The sequence below is a fragment of the Ursus americanus genome, chromosome 17, assembly GCF_024610735.1.
Source record: "Ursus americanus isolate L20-20 chromosome 17, mUrsAme1.1.p, whole genome shotgun sequence".
NCBI classification, from domain to species: domain Eukaryota; kingdom Metazoa; phylum Chordata; class Mammalia; order Carnivora; family Ursidae; genus Ursus; species Ursus americanus.
This window is the reverse complement of record NC_142143.1, coordinates 14,424,383-14,444,162: the sequence shown is the minus strand read 5'-3', so window position 1 is coordinate 14,444,162 and position 19,780 is coordinate 14,424,383. Positions and strand designations below refer to the sequence as shown.

Below are 19,780 nucleotides of genomic sequence, written 5' to 3'. Positions count from 1 at the left end.
CCAGCTCATATGACAATTGTGCAAGATGGACCAACTTTAGATTCGCTGTGTCAGATGAGGTACTGGGGGAAGGACAAGGAGTTGCCCAAAACTCAATCTTTCCTTCCTCCAGCCCTTCCTTCCCTCCCTCTATGCTTCCTGGTTTTCTTTTTTGGTGTGGCCGGTGAGGCGTTTCCTGGTCACACTTAGGTATTTCTGAGTTAGACTAGCAGTACTTGGGTTGACTGCTTTAGTTAAGAAGGGATCAGAGTGGACCTATCTGCCTGTATTCAGCTAACCTTGGGCCAAGAGTTACAGGAGAGAACCAGGCCCGCACACTTTGATTTCGCAGTTCCTTTCCCGTACACAATCTGGCCTCACCCCAGCTCTGCTCAACATTTTTCTCTCCCTGTGTTTATGAACACATCTAAAGGAGTTTTTCTTAATCTTTCAGTGTCTTAGGCTCCTTTTTTGCATCTAATGAATGTATGGAGCCTCTCTCAAGAAAAATGTGCAATCATCATCTATGTGAAATTTGGCACACCAATTTTAGGGGACTCTAAGTTCCTTTTGGAATCAAGCCCTTTATGAAGTTTTAAGATGTTACTTTTACCCTCACTTCTCCTCTCCCCTATCCTATGATGTAGCCCCCGTTAGAGCAGAGACATGCACTGTAGGTGCATGAGGGGCACAGCTGGCAGGAGGCAGGGAGAGAATGAATATCTGTGGCCGTGTTTGGACAGGCCTACCATCAAGGTGATTGTTTTTTAGACAACACTTCTTTCCCAGCCATCTTAGCAGCCTCCCCATAAGGGGCTGGATCATCCCACAGGACAGCTTGCTTCAGTCATGAGACAGTCCAATATGAGCTTGGGTCATAAACTCCACCTGCGGAGCTGTAGCCTGGTTTCTGGAAGCACTCGACTCACCATAGTCCAGAGCCCGCTGAGTAACCCTGGCCTTGATTCCAGGGTAAATGGTCTGGGCGGATGAGATGTGGAGACTCCACAGGAAGAAACATCCCCAGAGGACTTGGACTGCCTTTGTACGCATCTGCAATTAACCAACATTTATGGTTCCTTTATTATTTTTGACTTTTCTTTGGTCAATTCCAATTTCTTGTTGCATTGCTCACTTCCAGAATTCACTCTATCCACCCATCTGTCCGTATATGCATCCATCCATTCAAGCATCAATCCACCCACCCACCCATCCAGTAATCATTTATTGAGCACACCAGAACATGTGCTAGGTGCTGAGGATGGAGAGATGACCTATGTGTGTCCTTGACTTCTGCTTCTCACAGACTAGTGGGTGAGTCAGACACACACAGATGATTATGACTCAGTACGATACAATGCAATGCAACACAAGAGCCTTACTGTAAATGTAACACTTGTGATATGCCTTGGGAAGGATCAGGGGGTGGGGATGCAGGATTTTTGACAGTTTTAGAACATGAGTTGGTAGTTTAGAAAGGTGGCTTCAGAGAATGTGAGACAATCACTCATTTGCTCAGAGACCCTTAATGGTTCCCCTTTGCCCACAGGACAGGGTTTAAGCTCACAGCCCAGCTGTAAGGCCCTGCCCTGCTCTACACTTCTACTGCCTCGAAGACTTCCTTCCTTAACACACATGCCAAGCTCACCCCAGAATCTAGTAGAATGCCTGGCACACCGTAGATACATACACACAAAATCTTAAATAAACATCTTCAAGGAAAGCGACCACATCTTTTTTTGCTGTTAAATTGCTAGTGCTTGGCATATATTAAATATTCAATGTATATTGTTTAATGAATGGACTCAATAAATTAATGGCAGCCTATTTTCTTTTCTTTTCTTTCTTTTTTTTTTTTTAAGTAGTCTCCGCACCCAGCATGGAGCCCAATGTGGGGCTTGAACTCAAAACCCTGAATTGAGACCTGAGCCAAGATCAAGAGTTGGATACTTAACTGACCGAGCCACCCAGGTGCCCCCCAGCCCATTTTCATGATGAATGAAGCACAGGTTACCAATAGCAACAGTGACATGGGTTTCTTTTAATGACAGCTGAGTGAGTAATACATTCACAGGCCTTGTTCCTAGTTCAGACAGTTTACAATCTGGGTGAGCAACATTGCTGTGTTCATAAGTGACAAAAACCCAGAGATGACAGATACCCACTGAGTTAATATACAAACATGAAACAAATCAGGGAAGCATTTGTGGGGGTGGTCAAGGAAGAGGAAGTTGTGGGAGCCATGCAAAGGGAGAGGTCAGGCCAGGTGTGGCATGGAAGGATTCAAAGAAGGGCTGGGATTCAGGAGCAGCCTGGATGAAGGAAAAGATCATCGCAAGAGGTGTGTATGGGGTGCTTGGCCAAGAAAAGAAAGAGGTTTGATAAATGGGGTTATGTGGGCTTTATGGATAAGGCCATAGAGGTGGGAATGGAATCATGTAGACAAAGGGGTATTCCAGAGAATTTACTTGAGAGGAACAGAACACTGACCAGGGAGAGGAGTATCCATGCAAGGCTGTTGCTAGCCTATCTTGGCCTTTTGTATGGAATGGGAAAAGGTGTCCTTTGGAGTTATGCCAGCATTCTGACACAAAGCGGGGCAAGCAGAAAATGTTTTGGAAAATCCCACACCAGTGTGCCCAGCTTGGTAGGGAGAGCAAGAGCTGCCCTATTTACCCCTTGGGCTAGCATTTTTTTTTTAATTTTTAGATTTTATTTATTTATTTATTTATTTATTTATTTATTTATTTATTTATTTATTTTAGAGAGAGGGGGGCAGAGAGAGAGAGAGAGAGAGAGGGAGAGCAAGCGCGCGAGCATGGAGCCTGACAAGGGACTCGATCCTATGACCCTGAGATCATAGCCTGAGCCAAAGCCAAGAGTAGGACGCTTAACTGAGCCACCCAGGCACCCCATGGGTTGGCATTTTGTCTAGTGTACACGTTGCCCAATTTATACAGGGGATCTACGTTCAGATGAGTGAACATTTATGTGGGTATTTTGCTGGAGGGCCATGAGGTTGAGAACTGGGGTCTTGACCTATCTGTTCTGTGGTGCATACGTCCGCCTTCAGGTGTGAGAAGCGGCTGGCTCAGTCAACTTGCTTACATTTCTCATTTGATCTCCCAGGAGCCCTCTGTCCAGACGAAGCGGATCCCTGGTCCCTAAACACTTACCATGGTTCCTGCCTAATGCCTGTGCTTATGCTGTTCACCTGCACTTAGGCCTGCAGAAACCCTGTACCTCCTTAAGGTTCATTTCAAATACAGCCTTCCTTCTGAAGCCATTTCTGACTTCCCTAAGTTAATCTCATTTCCTCCTGAATCCTTGGTCAAAATAGATATTTATTCATGTGTGTGTCTTTATTTTCTCACATACTGTCTGTCTTCTCTGCGAGAATGTACGTGCCATGAGGGCAGAGACTTCATTTGGTTTGGAGGTCCTAGAGCCTGTCTTAGTGTCTCGGACATGGAGTGACTGATAGGTATTGGCAGAATGAATCAATGAAGTGTAAGTGAAGAGCCCTTACCTCGCTCTGCGTTATATTACAGTTCTTTGCAGAGGTGATTAACAAAGCATTTGTACACTAGTGGAGTGCGTGTACCCATTAGAACAGATGCTGGCCACAGTCCAGGAGCAGGGCTGGAGAGGTTAGGTACTGGATCATGGGGACAGGAGGAATCTTGGGAGGACCGGCCAGTGTGGCAGGGGTACTGGGGGTGGGGTGGGAGACTCAGAGTCGTGACTATTTACTATTAGAAATGGAGGCATTTCAATATTAACACTGCTATGGCCTTAGCATTCAGTGTGATGTTTCAGCCATACACAGCTGGTTTGGGTTGTACGGGACAATGTACAGAAAGAATCTGTGCAGCGGTGCTGGGGGCAGAGCTGTGGAGGGGTGACTTGGGGATGGTTGGGTGCAGAGGACACCAAAGGAAGCACAGAGCAATGACAATACGAGCCAAGGGGGCAGGGCTTGGGTAGGAGACGGGTCTCTGGTCAGGCAGCAAGTGATCTGAGGGTTGGAGGAAATGTGAGGAGTGGGACAAGCAAGCGAGGGGCAGGGTGATATTAACATCGTATACTCAGAATGATGCAGAAGCTAGGGCCAGTTGCCATGTGTGCTAGGCCCTCCTTGATCCTTGTCCGGGCTTGAGGGGGTGGTGGTCAAGGGTTCCTGAAGAAGAGGATGCCCAGAGATGGATGAAACTATGGGAGTGAGGGCAACACTCCTGGGGCTGAGATTAGTGGCTATTCACCAATTGGTATAAAAAGTGTGTCCACATTTTAACAAATGGTGAGGCCATACTGATGTGCAGTCACACTGATGTTGCTGTGGGCAAAGAACTGTAAATGGATGTGTCATGCCAAGGCAGGCATGAGAGAGATTTTTTTTTAAAGAAGAAAACATTTTTATAGCAGTGCAATGCGATGGGAAAAAAAATATTAGACCAAAACTCTATACACATTTGACTGTATATCCAAATTAAGGTTGACATGATCTCTCTGCCTGGCATGTAGGTAGGACCTCAGTAAGTATTTGCTAACCGACTAACTGACTGGGTTACAAGATTCTGGTTAACTGAGAAAGGTTCTAGAAAAGTGTGGGGAAAAAAGGAGAAAACCAAACCATCATCATATAAATAACTCTCCATTTCTACAGTGAAAAAGCATAATAAACAGAATCAGAGCTATTACTTGTTAATGGAATAACAGCTAAAATAATGAATTTGTATGTATATGTTTTTTTACCATTTACAAACTCACAGCCGTTTTTGGAGGCAGATGTTACTAAATCCGAGGCATGTGAACACAGAGACTTGGAGAGTCTGAATGACCTGTCTGAGACCACATGGTAAGTCAGGCACCTGGGAACCACACCTTGCTCTTCTGGTTCCCAATTCTAGTGTTTATGAATTTAATTACTTGATAAGTGCTACATTTTTCATTTCCATCTGGGAACTTTAGGAGATGCTTGATGCCATCTTCTATGTGGGGAAGAAAATCATTAAGCATCTGAAGATTTTCAAGCATCAAAGTGCAAATCCTTTCGTATTTTCTTGGGCACAAATAGAATTTTAAATGCCCCTCCAGCAGTAAAAATCTATCTTCCCTTCTGGGGTAAAGGAAGTTTCTGAAATGGTCTACACTGATGGAGATTCAGGAACTCAAAATTGCACATAGAAAAACATATTTTTCTCTAGAATTTTTATGAGTGAATGAAATTACAGGGCTATAAAAGGATTGTATGTAACTTTCAGTTGAATTGTTTGTTAGGATGATAATTTATGGGCAGAGGAGGGAGGGAACCTTGTCAAGCAAGGAGATGAGTCCTAAAAGGTTAAGTAATTTGGCTGACAAGTAAGGGCAGGATGAGTTGCCTGCTAAAAGAAGGGATCCAAGATGACTTAAAAACCCTGCCAACAAGTTACCTATTTTGTTGCATCTGAGGGATTGTTTTTTTCCATGATTCAAAGCCTCAGAAGTCATTACATTTCCATACCAATAAACGGACAGAATAACACTTCTAAATTAAATGGCTCCACCATAACATTTTTTTAGATATGTCTCTGAGGAAAGGGAAACAAAAGCAAAAATAAATATTGGGGCTTCATCAAAATAAAAAGCTTCTGCACCATGAAGGAAGCAATCAACAAAACTAAAAGGCAGCCTATGGAATGGAAGAAGATATTTGCAAATGACATATGCAATAAAGGGTTAGTATCCAAAATATGTAAAGAACTTAGACAATTCAACACCCCAAAACCTTACAATAATCCAATTAAAAAATGGGCAGAAGACATGGACAGACATTTCTCCACAGAAGACATCCAGATGCCCAAAGAGACACATGGAAAGATGCTCAACATAACTTATCATCAGGGAACTGTAAATCAAAAGTACAGTGAGATATTCCCTCACACCTGTCATAATGGCTAGAATCAATGACACAAGAAACAAGTGTTGGCAAGGAATATGGAGAAAGAAGAAACCTGTGCACTGTTGGTGGGAATGCAAACTGGTGCAGCCGCTGTGGAAAATGGTACGGAGGTCCCTCAAATAGTTAAAAATACAATGACCATATGATTCAGTAATTGTACTACTGGGTATTTACACCAAAAATACAAAAATACTGATTCAAAGAGATACATGCATCCCTGTATTTATAGCAGCATTATTTACAATAGCCAAACTATAGAAGCAGCCGAGTATCCACTGACAGATGATGGATAAAGAAGGTGTGATATACACACATTCAATGCAATTTCGTTTGGCCATAAAAAAGAATGAAATCTTGCCATTTGCAACAATATGGATGGAGCTGGAGAGTATAATGCTAAGTGAAATAAGTTAGAGAAAGACAAATACCATACGATTTCACTCATATGTGGAACTTAAGAAACAAAACAAATGAGCAAGGGAAAAAAGAGAGAGAGGCAAACCAAGAAACAGACTCTTAACTATGGAGAACAAACAAATGGTTACCAGAGGGGAGGTGGGGGGATGGGTGAAACAGGTGATGGGGATTCAGGAGGGCACTTGTCCTGATGAGCACTGGGCGTTGTATGGAAGTGTTGAATCACTATATTATACACCTGAAACTAATATTACACTGTAGGTTAACTAACAAGAATTAAAACAAAAACTTAATAAATAAAAACATAAATATATTAGGTAGCCCTTGCCTGAGCCATTCTGATGACAAGAAATAAGAAAACTCTAGTACAACTTAGGAAATTCCTAAGACAGGTCGACTTGCCATTGGTATTCGCAGAGGGGAGCTTTGACAGACTTTGAGAAAATCAGTTAAAGGAGGCGATAAATGAATGAAATGCAGCCTTTATTTAAAGATTTTATTTATTTATTTGCCAAAGAGAGAGACAGCCAGTGAGAGAGGGAACACAAGCAGGGGGAGTGGGAAAGGAAGAAGCAGGCTCCCAGCAGAGGAGCCCGATGTGGGGCTCGATCCCAGGACCCTGGGATCACGTCCTGGGCCGAAGGCAGACGCTTAAAGACTGAACCACCCAGGTGCCCCAAAATGCAGCCTTTAAAACAGGGCAAAGGTTGAAAAATTAAGTTCAACTGGTTTAAAGAAGCCTGGACTGTCAGAATATTCCAACGTAATGGTTGAGACAAAATGTGTATAAGGAGTCTAAATCAACAGGTATAGTATATGGGCAGAACTGGGGGCTATTTCAAGGGATTCAGCTCACACATCTGATTTTTACCAAGATCTCAAATGACAAGGGCATTGAAAATTTACACCTAGTCTTCCCCAAACTCCATACTTAACACAAACAGGTTAAACAATTCCGGCAAGTGGGAGGGCCCTTTGCTTTGGCAGGATGTAGGTCACTGTTATGGTTTAAGCCCTGGCCCCAAAGCACAGAGATCACAGCAGCCCCTTCTTTCTAAATCCACACTGGTTCAAGTTAGAGACAAGTTAGAATTTTCTGCCACTGAGCTGGGTTCCCCTCTGAAGTGAAGGCAAAAATAAGTCCAGAAGATTGAGTGACTGTCTTAACACTGCTGACTGAGGCAAATGTCAATCACTCGTCCACGCCAACTCTCTTTTCTTTCTTAGACCTGCTCATGGTCTTCTGGGTGGGCACGAGTGACATAAAAGACAAAAACAAAACAGAAAAACCTAGGCAGACAAGGAAGACTCAGGCTACCTGACAGCTGACTGAGCCGGGACCTCACCAGGGAGAGGGTAATCCCCGCTGGGAGATTTTGCGCTGGCAGAGACCAGAAGTTTGTTCATGATTCTTACCTCAAGCAGAGGAAGCGTCCAAAGCCAGGGAGCACCTTCGATTCCTTCTGCCTTTGAAGCTATGTGTTCTCCACTTCAGCCTTGAACTCAGCTGCTGAAAAGACAAGATAATTAAGTCTGAATCATCTGGTGGTGGATTTTTTTAAATGCCTGTTTCAAAATGTGGTACATAATTGCTACACTTCAATTGCCCAATAGCATAAATGAATACTACATCCTCTACCTAGATGAGCAGACAATGCCACCCATGCAATGATTACTCCCTGTAAAACACACACACACACACACACACACACTATTATGACTACGTTACCAGAATGATTAATTGAGATTTCCAATGTACTGAAAAAGGTGTCAAATTGCATTGAATTGGAAGAGGAAGAATTTTCCTTTCTGGGATAATTAGCCAGTTTCTCCTGGTCAGGGTGCCTGCAGCGGATGGCTCCACCACTGCCCCGAATACCTTTGGGACTTTTGGTGGATCCGATTCAGTCTGAAAGCATGAGGCTTGATAACCGGGCTGACCTAGTTACCACCTTTATCTTTCAGGGTAGGAGCAGAGCACAGATGGTGTCTCTAAGTGTCTGCTCCTTCTTGGGTTGTGAGTGCCTTCTGCATTTCTTTGAGGTTCGGTTGAGTGGGTGCACCCTCCTACGTGACTTCACACCGGTAGGTTCTAAACCCTACCCGCCCTCCTGTCCCTCATGTTTCAGTCTTTGCATTTTACACGGCCAGGGAGCCAATTGCATGAAGTATCTAAGGTCTTATTTACAATTTTCTGGGTAAGAGGGTGACCCACTGTCCCGGTTTTCTCAGGATGCAGGATTTTCAGTACTAAACCCAGAACAGTCCTGGGAAAACCCAGGAGATTGGTAAGAAGAACAATAGGCATGCTCACTTGGCATTGTCCGCACTCCTGACAGCTCTTCAGGTCTCTCACCTAGGGCGCCTCCCGTTATATGTACCTATTTAACCTGTGTTTCCTTAGGGACAAAATGGGGATAAAAAATAGTATCTACCTTGATAAGTTCTGGTGGGAAAAAAAAGTGTGTTAACCGCCAGTCTGTTGGGGCCACTATAGTGTATAAACAGCAGACATTTATTGCTCACAGTTCCGGAGGCTGGGAAGGCCAAGATGAAGGAGCCAGCATGATCACATCTTCCTGGTTCACAGCCAGCACCTTCTGGCTGTGTCCTCACATGGTGGACGGAGCCAGGGATCTCTCTGGAGCCTCTTTTATTCGGCATTAGTCCCATTCATGAGGCTCTACCCTCATGACTTGAGCACCTCACAAAGGCCCCACCTACACATACCATCACTTTTGGGGATTAGGATTTCAAACTATGAATTTTGGAGGGATGCAAACATTCAGACCATAGCAATAACCTGTACGAATTTGCTCTTAAAACTGAAAAATGCTGTAAAATTTCATTCATTAGTATGTGGCCTTATCAATGGTGAGACAAGCCTGAAGATACTCTCCTCATTGAATCATTTACTGTCAATCCTCACAGATCCCATTCATTCAATCCACAAATATTGGGCAAGGACCTCTTCAGTAAAAAAGACAGAATCCCTGTCCATATGGAGTTTATTAGATGAAGCTACAAAGCAAACAAGCAAACAGCAAAATAAAAATGTATAGATTATGACTTATGCTCTGAAGGAAATAAGGGAATGTGTTGGTCTTGTAACTGGCAGGGTGCTGTCACTGGGGGAGGCATGCTCGCTTTGTGGGATGGCCCAGGAAGGCTTCTCTGAGGAGGTATACTGGAGCTGAGATCTGAGCTCTGAAGGGAATGGGGGTACAAATGGCCGTACTGTATGAAGGACAGAAACACAGGCATTAGGTATCTGAACAGCAGTGTCCGGTGGGTAGTTGGGAGTTCTGGGGAAAGCTTGGCTGGAAATGTGAATTTCTAAGACATCATGCTGGAGGTGAAATGAAAGCCCAGAAGCAGGCAGGTGCACGTGGGGCAGTTTCCCATGGTGCGAGTGCTACTGAGGGCCACGGGATGATCTCAGGTGCTTGATGGAGAAACACCTGAAATTGTATTGTCATTGAGTTTAGTGTATGAGGAAAAAGAATACACAACCAGACATGGAAGAAGAGGAATGACATCACAGATCACATGGAAAAAATTCATAAAATATCCCAAATATATCTGTCCCTTCCTCAGAATCTTCTCTGGGTGGCAGTACCATTTTCTCCCCACCCCCATCTCTCCTGCCCAGAGCAGCTGCTTGGCCCCACTTTCCTCCCCTGCTCCCCCACTCTCCCCCGCTGCCCCATATCTCTTCTCTGTAAGTTCCCCATCCTGCTCAGCCCTCTAAATGCCTCTCCCATCCATTAACCTTAGCTGCATAGGACTGGCTAGACTTACAGGGAAGCCGATCACTGTAACACAGCTGTATCTTTCCTGATGCAAATATTAATTTTTCCTTTTGTCCTGGAAAACCTGAAAGTCTTGGTAGAAACCTGAATCATTGTTGTCTATCCTGGGGCGTCTGGCACAGGATTTGAGGGGAGTTCTCAGGAAGGGTGGCCTGGAGAAAGTGAACCAGGGACTCAGCCCTGCAGTGCCAGGCTCTCGCCTCACAGGGACCTGCACTGCCCACCCACCTGGGACCCTGGGCAATTTACTCCACTCCTGGGTCTCCACCATCCTTTTCCGAATCATTGAGAGAATTAAACTCAACAAGGTAGCACCACGGTTTTTTGTAATAAGATGCATCATTACGTTTCTCTATTTTTACTTTAAACATACAAAGTTTAGTTTTTGTGATATTTATTTTTCACATTTACCCTCTATTTGGAAATATTTAATAAGTTTTCCTTTTACATAGCTTCCCCTTTTAAACATACGTATGTACAGTTTTTTAAAAAATTATTATTATTATTTTAGAGAGGGAGAGAGAGAAGAGGGAGGGGGGAGAGAGAGAATCTTCAGCACACTCTGCTGAGCGTGGAACCTGACATAGGGCTCAATCTCACAACCCGAGATCATGACCTGAGCCAAAATTAAGAGTTGGACACTTAGGGGCGCCTGGGTGGCACAGCGGTTAAGCGTCTGCCTTCGGCTCAGGGCGTGATCCCGGCATTGTGGGATCGAGCCCCACATCAGGCTCCTCCGCTATGAGCCTGCTTCTTCCTCTCCCACTCCCCCTGCTTGTGTTCCCTCTCTCGCTGGCTGTCTCTATCTCTGTCGAATAAATAAATAAAATCTTTAAAAAAAAAAAAAAAAAAAGAGTTGGACACTTAACCGCCTGAGCCACCCAGGAACCCCTAAACCAATGTACACACAGTTTAAGAAGTGGGCTGATTTATGGGGAAAAGAAAATAATGGTGCGGCTCAGGTGGGACATGGAATAAAGCCTCTAAAAAGAGGCTCAAATAATTCAAGGTTAGGAAACAAAGATCAAAGAAGAGAGGGCAGCTAGTCTGTTTTATTCCATTTAGAAAGGGCCTGAGAAGTCAGCTCCTTAGCCTCCTTTCTGCTCAAGGAGTGGCTTTAAGGCAAATTTGCTGAAATCATCATCACAACAAAAGCCAGTAACACTGTGTCCGGTTTCACTCTTTTTTTTTTTTTTTTTTTTAGTTTTTCAGATTTAACTGAAACTTTGCCGGGAACTCCTGCTTATCCAGCCTACCCATGATGACAATCTAGAAGGCAAGATTAATTATTTCACCTACTAATGGCTGACAGCATGTTAGTCTCTGCACATCAAGGGACACCTTTAATTAAAACTCCAAAGAAACATCATAATTAACTGGGTAGAATAATTGTTCACTAAAGAAAGATTTCAAGATACAGCGTTAAGGAACTGAGCATCCTACTTCTTTGCTTCTAGAACGTCTGTGCTATTCCCATATAGGAAAAAGCTATCTGAATGCCAGACTTTTTTTGAGCTTGGAAGTCAAATTTTACTATTCTTTGCAGGAGAGTAAAGTGAGAGGGGACAGGGATTACCTATATATGGGGGGGGGTGTGAACCAACATTTTGTGTTGGTGAAATCTGGTTAAAAGGACACCCTGAAGAGGGAATAAGAGGTAGGGAAAAATAAGTGCTAACATTTTTTGTTATGCTCTGGACACCAGCCGTATGTTATCTTATTAAATATCCACCAAGACTGTATGAGGTACTAATATTATCTCAATTTTATAGGCAAGAAAACCAAGGGGTTAAGTATATGCCTAAGCTTAGGAGTCACGGCTAAGGTTGTAGAGCCAGGACTCAGGACCCAGGTGTCCTGCTTCCCAGAGTCTGTGCTCTTAACCACTACACCAAACTGCCTCTTCAGGAAGGTCGCTAAAGGGCAACCCACAGCCCAGGGGATGTGGAAGGTGAGCAGAGAAAAGGATGCTGTTGATAGGCAATACATCTGGTTTTCTGAGCCGCTAATTGAATCTGTGAGAGTGACACAGATAGATGTGTTTGTTTGAAGTTGCTGGCTTATTCCAGACCAGAGGAAGCTGTCTGGAATGTGTGTGGCTCTTGAGAGAGATCAGTGACCCTACAGTTCACTCCAGACGGGCTGAGGAGACATCTGGCAGAATCATCCTGTCACCTGGCAGCATCTCCCCCTCTCTTCCCAGCTCTGTCCCAGGCCACCCTCTTCTGATGCCTGTGATGACTGACCCAGACCGTGGCTCTCCCACTAGTCACACTCTGGAACGGTTTATGGCATGGACTCCCTCCTGGTTTTGAAAAGTAAACCCACTTACTTACTTACCTCACTTATTATCAGTTGTCTACAAGGGAGTTACATTTTATTACTTGTAGTTTGAACAAAGTTTAAAGTCATGTTAAATTTGAAATGAACACATATATGTCTTTTATGAGACATGAGAGATATTGTGGAATCAAGCAAACAAGATAATGTGATATAACTTGGAAATATCAGAGAACCACCAGTGTGAGCCCAGTTCAGACAGACAAGAATTTCTCTATCCTCAACGCTAGTGACATTTTGGGCCATGTAATTCTTTGATGTGTGGGCTGTTCTATGCATTGTAGGACATTTAGCAGCAACCCCTGCCTCTACCCTGATATTAGTAGCACCACTTTCTCCTACCCTAGTTGTGACAAAAATGTCTCCAGACTATGGCTAACGTCCTTGGACAGGCCTTGACTGAGAACCAAGAAAATAAAGTACATTCAAGTATTCTATCTAGTCCTTGCTGCAGAAAATGGCACACCTCTGGAGGGTCAGATTCTAATATTCTTAATAATATTTTTCTTAATTGTCCAATACATATTTGAATACATTCTCTTGGTGACAGATTCAAACAACACTGAGGTTTACATACTGAGCTGTGAAAATCCTTGACGCTCCTTCCACCACTTATCCCTGTCTTCTGTATGCGTCCTTCTACTTTGCTTTCCAAGAATATTTTTCTTTCTTTCAATAGATTCCAGACATCTTCATTTGGCCTTTGGATAGGGTTTTAATCATTTCAACAACTTCTGAAGATTCTTTTCCTAACTTGCATGGTTCTAGTTTCATTTCACAACACTTTTTAAGGTCCATTTCAATTGCTCACCAAGCATAGCAGCTACCTCAAAGTGCTTTATGAGTGTTAAGAAAACCCAAAACCACCACAGCAAGACCACATGGTATAGACCAGTGGTTTCCAAAGTGTGGTTTCACAGTAGCATCACCTGGAAATCATTAGAAATGCAAATTCTCAAGCCCTTCTCCAGACCTGCTAAATTAGAAACTCTGTGTAAATTAAAGCTCAACATTCAGGAGAATGGTTTGGATTTAAGTAAACACTCAAACTAAGGCCAACTTGGCTTTCTCTGGTAGAGACAGAATGAAAATCTTACTTTCCAAACATATATCAAGAACTCAGAGATAAGCACGGATATCTTTATATCATTTTAAATTTTGCATAACCAGTCCTAACAAGGGAGGTGGGGACTGAACATTGTGAAGATGGATTAAGACCTTCCTCTTCCCCTTGAGCAGCTCATAACCTAAGACTGGAGAAAGCCTGATGTGCCAATAACTGCACTGTGATGTGATGGATAACATTGAAAAGCATGTTCCAAGTGCTCTTGGAACAAAAGGAAGGAGCAACACAATTTTCTTGGAAGAGGGAAAAGAAAAGTATTCCAGGCAGAAGGATCAGCAAGCGCAAAAGCACAGGAGCACACAAACGTACTTGGTGGGAGAGGATGTAAAGCAGGGAGAGAGGAATTTTGGAGTAGTGCAGTGTGCGTAGTCTACAGGGGTCGTTGGGCAGATTGAAGAAAGGTTTCTAGCTGGACTACGAAGGGTTTTTATCATGCACCGAAATCTGATTTATATTCAGAAAACTAAAGGAAACTCAACAATAAGAAAAAAAGCAGTTAAAAGTGAGCAAGAGATTTGAAGACACCTCACTGAAGAGATCTATAGATGGCAAATAAATATACAGAAAGACGCTCAACATTGTTATTAAGAATTGCAAATTAAAGCAACGAGATACATTTGTTAGAATGACTAAAATTAAAAACAACCTGACAATATAAATCAATGGTGAGGGTGTAGAGAAGCAGGAGCCCTCATTCATTGCTAATGGGAATGCAAAATGGTATAGCCGTATTGGAAAACAGCTTGGCAGTTTCCTACAAAATTAATCCTAGTCTTGCCATACCACCCAGCAATGGTGTTTCTGGGTATTTATCTAACTGATTTGAAAACTTAGGTCCATGTAAAAACCTTCACAAACACAAATGTTTATAGCAGTTTTATTCATAATTGCCCCAAACTAGAAGCATCCAAGATGTCCTTCAATAGGTGGATGGATAAACTGTAGTACATCCATGCAATGGGATGTTATTCAACATTAAAAAGAAATGAGCTAGGAAGCCACAAAAAGACATGGATTAATCTCAACTGCATATGCTAAGTAAAAGAAGTCAGTTGTGAAGCCAGAAAATGCTACACAATGATTCCAATCATATGACATTCTGGGAAAGGCAAAACTAAAGAGATCAGTAATTGCCAGAGGCTGGGGGCAGGTGGTGGTGGAGAAAGTTGAAGCGCAGGGGATTTTTTAGGTTAGTGAAATAAGACATTATGCATTTGTCAAAGCTGGTAGAACTTTACAGGTCAAAGAGTAAATCTTAATGTATGTAAATTCTTAAAAAACCACATAGGAGGTTGAGCTGTCCAAGAAAGAATGCAAAATGTGAGAAAAGAATCTAAATGTATTACAAATGTACGAATCAACCTTGCTGAAGGGGACTGGGGAACAAGGTGCTGACCTGGGAATGAATGGAAGCTGTAAGACGAAGGGCAGCAGGAACTGTTGTTGAAGCACTGTCTTCCAGTTGACCATGTTGTTTTTGACAAGGGTATGGGTTAAGACTCCTGAAACCACTGTACATAGCTGCTGGAAATGAATGATTAAGTAAATGGATGGTGGATGGGGGAGCTGGATTTGTCACAGTTGGTTTGGGAAGTTATAGATAAGCAAGGGAGAAGACCAGAATGATTGTGTGGTAATGGATTAGAGTTGGAAACATCAGAATGAACTCATGCCAGCTTAATATAGATACCGATGGTTATGTATGGAAATAGTGTGTACATACATATATCTCCCTGTGTGTCGGCTGAGAAGGCTTAGAAGCAATAACACCTCAGTAGCAATGAGCACACCTAGCACCCAGATCTTGGTTTCTAATACCACTCTCCAGTAAAAAGAACAAGGCACCTTGGAAAAATGGTCGATTCTAGGGTTGGGGCAGGATATATACAAAATGATCCTAGAGCATCTTATAGTGCCAGAAAATAAGAAACTGCTGAAAAACAGAACAAATGAACAAAAATCTACAATGATGTCAAATGGATACAGTAGCCAACCAAAAGATTTCCCAGTGGCCAAAGCTGGGACAATCTGAGCAACAAAATAAATGAAGCAGTATTGGATTACAAGCCAAAGTATAAAATAAATATAAGTCCACACTGACATAAAGGATTGAATAAATGGAGAACAGACAAATCTCCTGTACAGAAGAAATTAAAATAATTTATATAGATACTCCATCCCTAATAAGGTAGAGCATAACTCCCACTTAAGTGTGGGCTGCATATAGTGACTTTCTTCCAAAGGCTACAACATGAAAAGGAGACAAAACGAGTACCTTCACCATGGAGAAGACAAGCGATCAGGATTAACAGCAACAGTGAGAAGTCATATTGACAGTATATACTGTTGATGTGATGAGAACAGCACCTTGACTTCAGTGGTCTTCTTCCCAGGAGCATGTTACCTTGGTCTAATCATGAGAAAACACCAGAAAATCACAGTTGAGAGATGTTATTATTTGACCAGTAATCATTAAAACTGTCAAGGTCATTAAAAAAAGGAAAGTCTAAGAAACTGTCATAGCTTGGAAGAGCCTAAGGAGACATGATAACTAAATGTAACGTGGGGTCCTAGATGGGATCCTGGAAAAGAAAAAGGACATTAAGAAAAAACTGAGGGAATCTGAATAAAGTATGGACTTTGGTTAATACAAATATATCGACATTAATTCATTAATTGCGATAAATGTTCTACACTCATCTAAGATATTATTGATAGGGATAATTGGGTGTGTGGTATATAAGTCTTTATATCATTCTATAAATCTAAAACAATTCTAAGATAAAATGTTTATTAAAAAGTCTACAGGGAGTGTATGTATTCCCATAGAAAAGTGATATTGTCCCTTTCAGTATTCTATAAAATGGTCCATTAAAAAAAAAAAAGAAATGCAAGTTTCTGAACTCTGAAAATTGCAGTAACTATTGCTTGCAGACATTAAAGTGACATCCTGCAAGAAATTTAAAAAAAATTCTCAAGGAGGGAAAGAGTTGAGAGAAGGGCAATATAACATTGTCATGGATCTTTGAAGTTTTGGAGGCTTACCCTCCAGAGTACCTGAAATCTTGGTGGTGCCTTGAGGATGTTCTGGTTCTCTTCCAGGACCCTTCTAAAGCCCTGTGATTGGATTACTTCTGCCATGCCGATGGTTATACCTAATGGGGAAAGGACTGAGACAAGGATCCCAGTTAGATTAGTTTTCTATTGTTTCAACAAATTATAACAAATTTAGTGATTTACAACAACAACAACAACAACAACAAGTTATTATCTCAATCTTTACAACAGAGCTTTTTTTTATACATTCTTGTTACTATTTTCATTTTTATAGATAGTAACTTATCCAGGTTTACAAGGTACTAAGAGGTAGACCGTGGTAGATGGTCTCTAAAGATGGCCATCATACTAGCCTTGCACTGCTTTCTCCAAGAATGGTATCTCAGAGAGAGATAAACATATCTCGTGTAAGTCACTATTATTTCATATCTCTTAGGGCAGCTGAAACTATATTCTAATTAATAAGGCCTCCAAATATAGCCATTTCCCAAATTCCATTATTTCTACCTCTGTAACATCACCCCTGCCCACCCATCATCTCTATTCTTACTGTCATTCCACTAATTCCTTTCTTCTCTCAGTCACCAAAAGAACCTCCAAACTAAGCTGGTCCCCAATGGTTTTCAAGGCAATTTCACCCTTTAGGGAATATGTGGCAAAATTTGAGGACATCCTTGGTTTTTAAAACTGGGGGAGAGGTTTCTAGTAGCATTTTGTGGATATGCCAGGGATGCTGCTATACATCCCACAGGCACAGGATAGTCCTTCACAACTAAGACTCATGAAACCCCAAGTGTCAACAATGCCAAGGTTGAGGAACCCTGATCTAATATATCCCTTACACTCAACAGGTGATAGATTCACATTTCAGATCTGACCTATGTCCCTTGTGGTGTATACCTGTCAGACTCCTGGCTTCTACCATCTTTTGAATGGCCTTTCTACATTTGGGGACATTTGCCTTCCCAAGGAAGGAGTTCAGACCCCCAGTCTCAGTCTCATTTGCAGCCAGGACTCAGGCATGGGACTCCGTCTCCCTTAGTCAGGTGCATCCCCATGAACCTTTGGTTTAGAAGCGAGCAAGGTGAGGAAACACGCTCCTTCGGAAGTTTGGCATTTTGGTGCAAGAGGCTGCAAAAATGTGTGGCATTTGAAGGTGGCAGCCTTGCCCAGTGGTTCCTGTCAGGGTGACAGAAGTTTCCTCCAGGGCGGGGTAGGGCAGCAGCAGCAATCCCAGTCAGTCAGGATAGTTTCCTCATCAGGCCAGTTCTTCAGCGTGGTTCTGAGTTTCATTCCTGAAATTAGCCTGAAACCACTTCTTTAGTCCTTCCCAGAATTCCCTGAGCTATCCAGTATCCTTTTGAACATGTTCCTTTTTGTCAGCCAGTCTCTTGTTCAGAACTAAGAAACCTGATAAAGAATCCCCTGCTTAGGGGCGCCTGGGTAGCGCAGTCGTTAAGCGTCTGCCTTTGGCTCAGGGCGTGATCCTGGCGTTCCGGGATAGAGTCCCACATCGGGCTCCTCAGCTGGGAGCCTGCTTCTTCCTCTCCCACTCCCCCTGCTTGTGTTCCCTCTCTTGCTGGCTGTCTCTCTCTGTCTAATAAATAAATAAATAAATCTTAAAAAAAAAAAAAAAAAAGAATCCCCTGCTTAAAACTCTCTGTTGGTTTCCCATACATTCTAGAATGTTTCTAAAACTCTTTGCTTAGCTCGAGGATCTTCTTTATCTGAGATGTATCCACTTTGTCCTTCCCTCTGGCCACACTGAGCCGCCCTGGTCCTGCCACCCTTCCTCAATCTCATACTGTTTGCCACTAAAGAATCCTACCGGCACAACCACCCTTCTCTATGTACCCCAGTCCCCAGGATTGTTCTTATCTCTGTCATAAACGAAAAAACTCATTACGCTCTACGACAAGAGTTGATTCACTCAACTGTGAATTCACTCATTCTTTGAGTCCCCAGCAGCTGGAATAATATCTAGCACAGGGCAGGTTTGTTTACCCAGTGAAAGTCAGACTGTGGACAAGTACTGCCACCTACTGGGAGAAACTTCATTCAACTCTTTCATAATGATTTGGGCAATGGCTATCATACAAGGATGAAATACGATTCCCTCTCTCATCTTAGTTATCATCATCATCATCATCATCGTCAGACTCTCTATGGTAGCCGGCCTCCCAGGTGGCTCCCAACCCTATTCATGCCTTTGGGTTGCTCCTCCCACGCTGAAGGGTTGTCTAGAATGGCAGAAGTGATGGTATGTGACTTCTGACAAGAAACACTGTGGCTTCTGATTTGGTCTCTTTGGGACCACATGCTATGAGAGAAGCCAGATGCTAACTCATGGGGACACTCAATTGACCCCATAGTGAGGTCCATGCCGTGAAAAACAGGCCTCCCGCCAACAGTCAGTCATGTGAGTGAGCAATCCAGCAAGCAGGTTCTCCAGCCTGAGTCAAGGCTTCAGATAATTGCGGCCTTGGCCTACATCTTGACTGGAATCTCATGAGAGACCAAGACAGAACCACCCAGCGACGCCATGCCCAAATTCCTGACGTACAGAACCTGTGGGACAAGTAACGTTCGTTGTTTTAAGCTGTTCAACTTTGGGGCGATTGCTATGAAACAGATTACTACTATACTCTCCGACATAGATCAGGGACTACACGCTGTTTCATATTTTGCTGTGACAGGAGGACACTAGCAGAGCCTGGGCTCAAACTAAGGCTTCTCCGAGCAGATGCCTGCGGCTGGAGCTGAGCGCCGCGGAGGAAATGCGGTAAGAACCAGGCACCCCGGGGGCTTGCGGAACGGCGAGTCACATATTCTGCAGCCTCTCTCTCGGCGTTAACGTTCTCCAAGCACGCCTGGAAGGACTCGGCACAGCTGCGGCCGCACAACAGCCGCGACGGCTACCAGAGCCGCGACAACCGCACCCCCGCGGCAGTCTCGGCACCTGCGCACTGTGCGCCTCTCCCTCCTAGGCGGCGCCGTTGCGCGCCGAGTCATCGATCACAAGATGCCCAGTGGTCAGGCTCGGCAGTCGCCCGCCGGAGGGGTGGGCTCTAGGGGGCGCCGTCAAGAGAGGGGCGGGGCGCTCAT

At 43.4% G+C, this 19,780-nt stretch overlaps 1 protein-coding gene across 3 annotated transcripts in view; it reads right to left on the bottom strand.

Moving 5' to 3' along the window:
• Positions 1 to 19,546, bottom strand: part of BPIFC (BPI fold containing family C) — a 49,747-nt gene extending 30,201 nt beyond the window's left edge. The window contains exons 1-5 of one of the 3 annotated variants that reach the window (XM_087868776.1): positions 17,576 to 19,546; positions 16,664 to 16,788; positions 15,894 to 16,028; positions 7,757 to 7,850; positions 909 to 1,032 (exon numbers count right to left, since the gene is read on the bottom strand). In XM_087868776.1, the coding sequence (XP_087724902.1) occupies positions 909 to 1,032 (124 nt within the window). In that variant the 5' untranslated portion in view covers positions 7,757 to 7,850; positions 15,894 to 16,028; positions 16,664 to 16,788; positions 17,576 to 19,546. The remainder of the gene's footprint in view (positions 1 to 908; positions 1,033 to 7,756; positions 7,851 to 15,893; positions 16,029 to 16,663; positions 16,789 to 17,575) is intronic. The other 2 variants (XM_045779981.2, XM_045779982.2) reach the window with 2 other exon arrangements.
• Between the last annotated feature and the right edge of the window lie 234 nt (positions 19,547 to 19,780).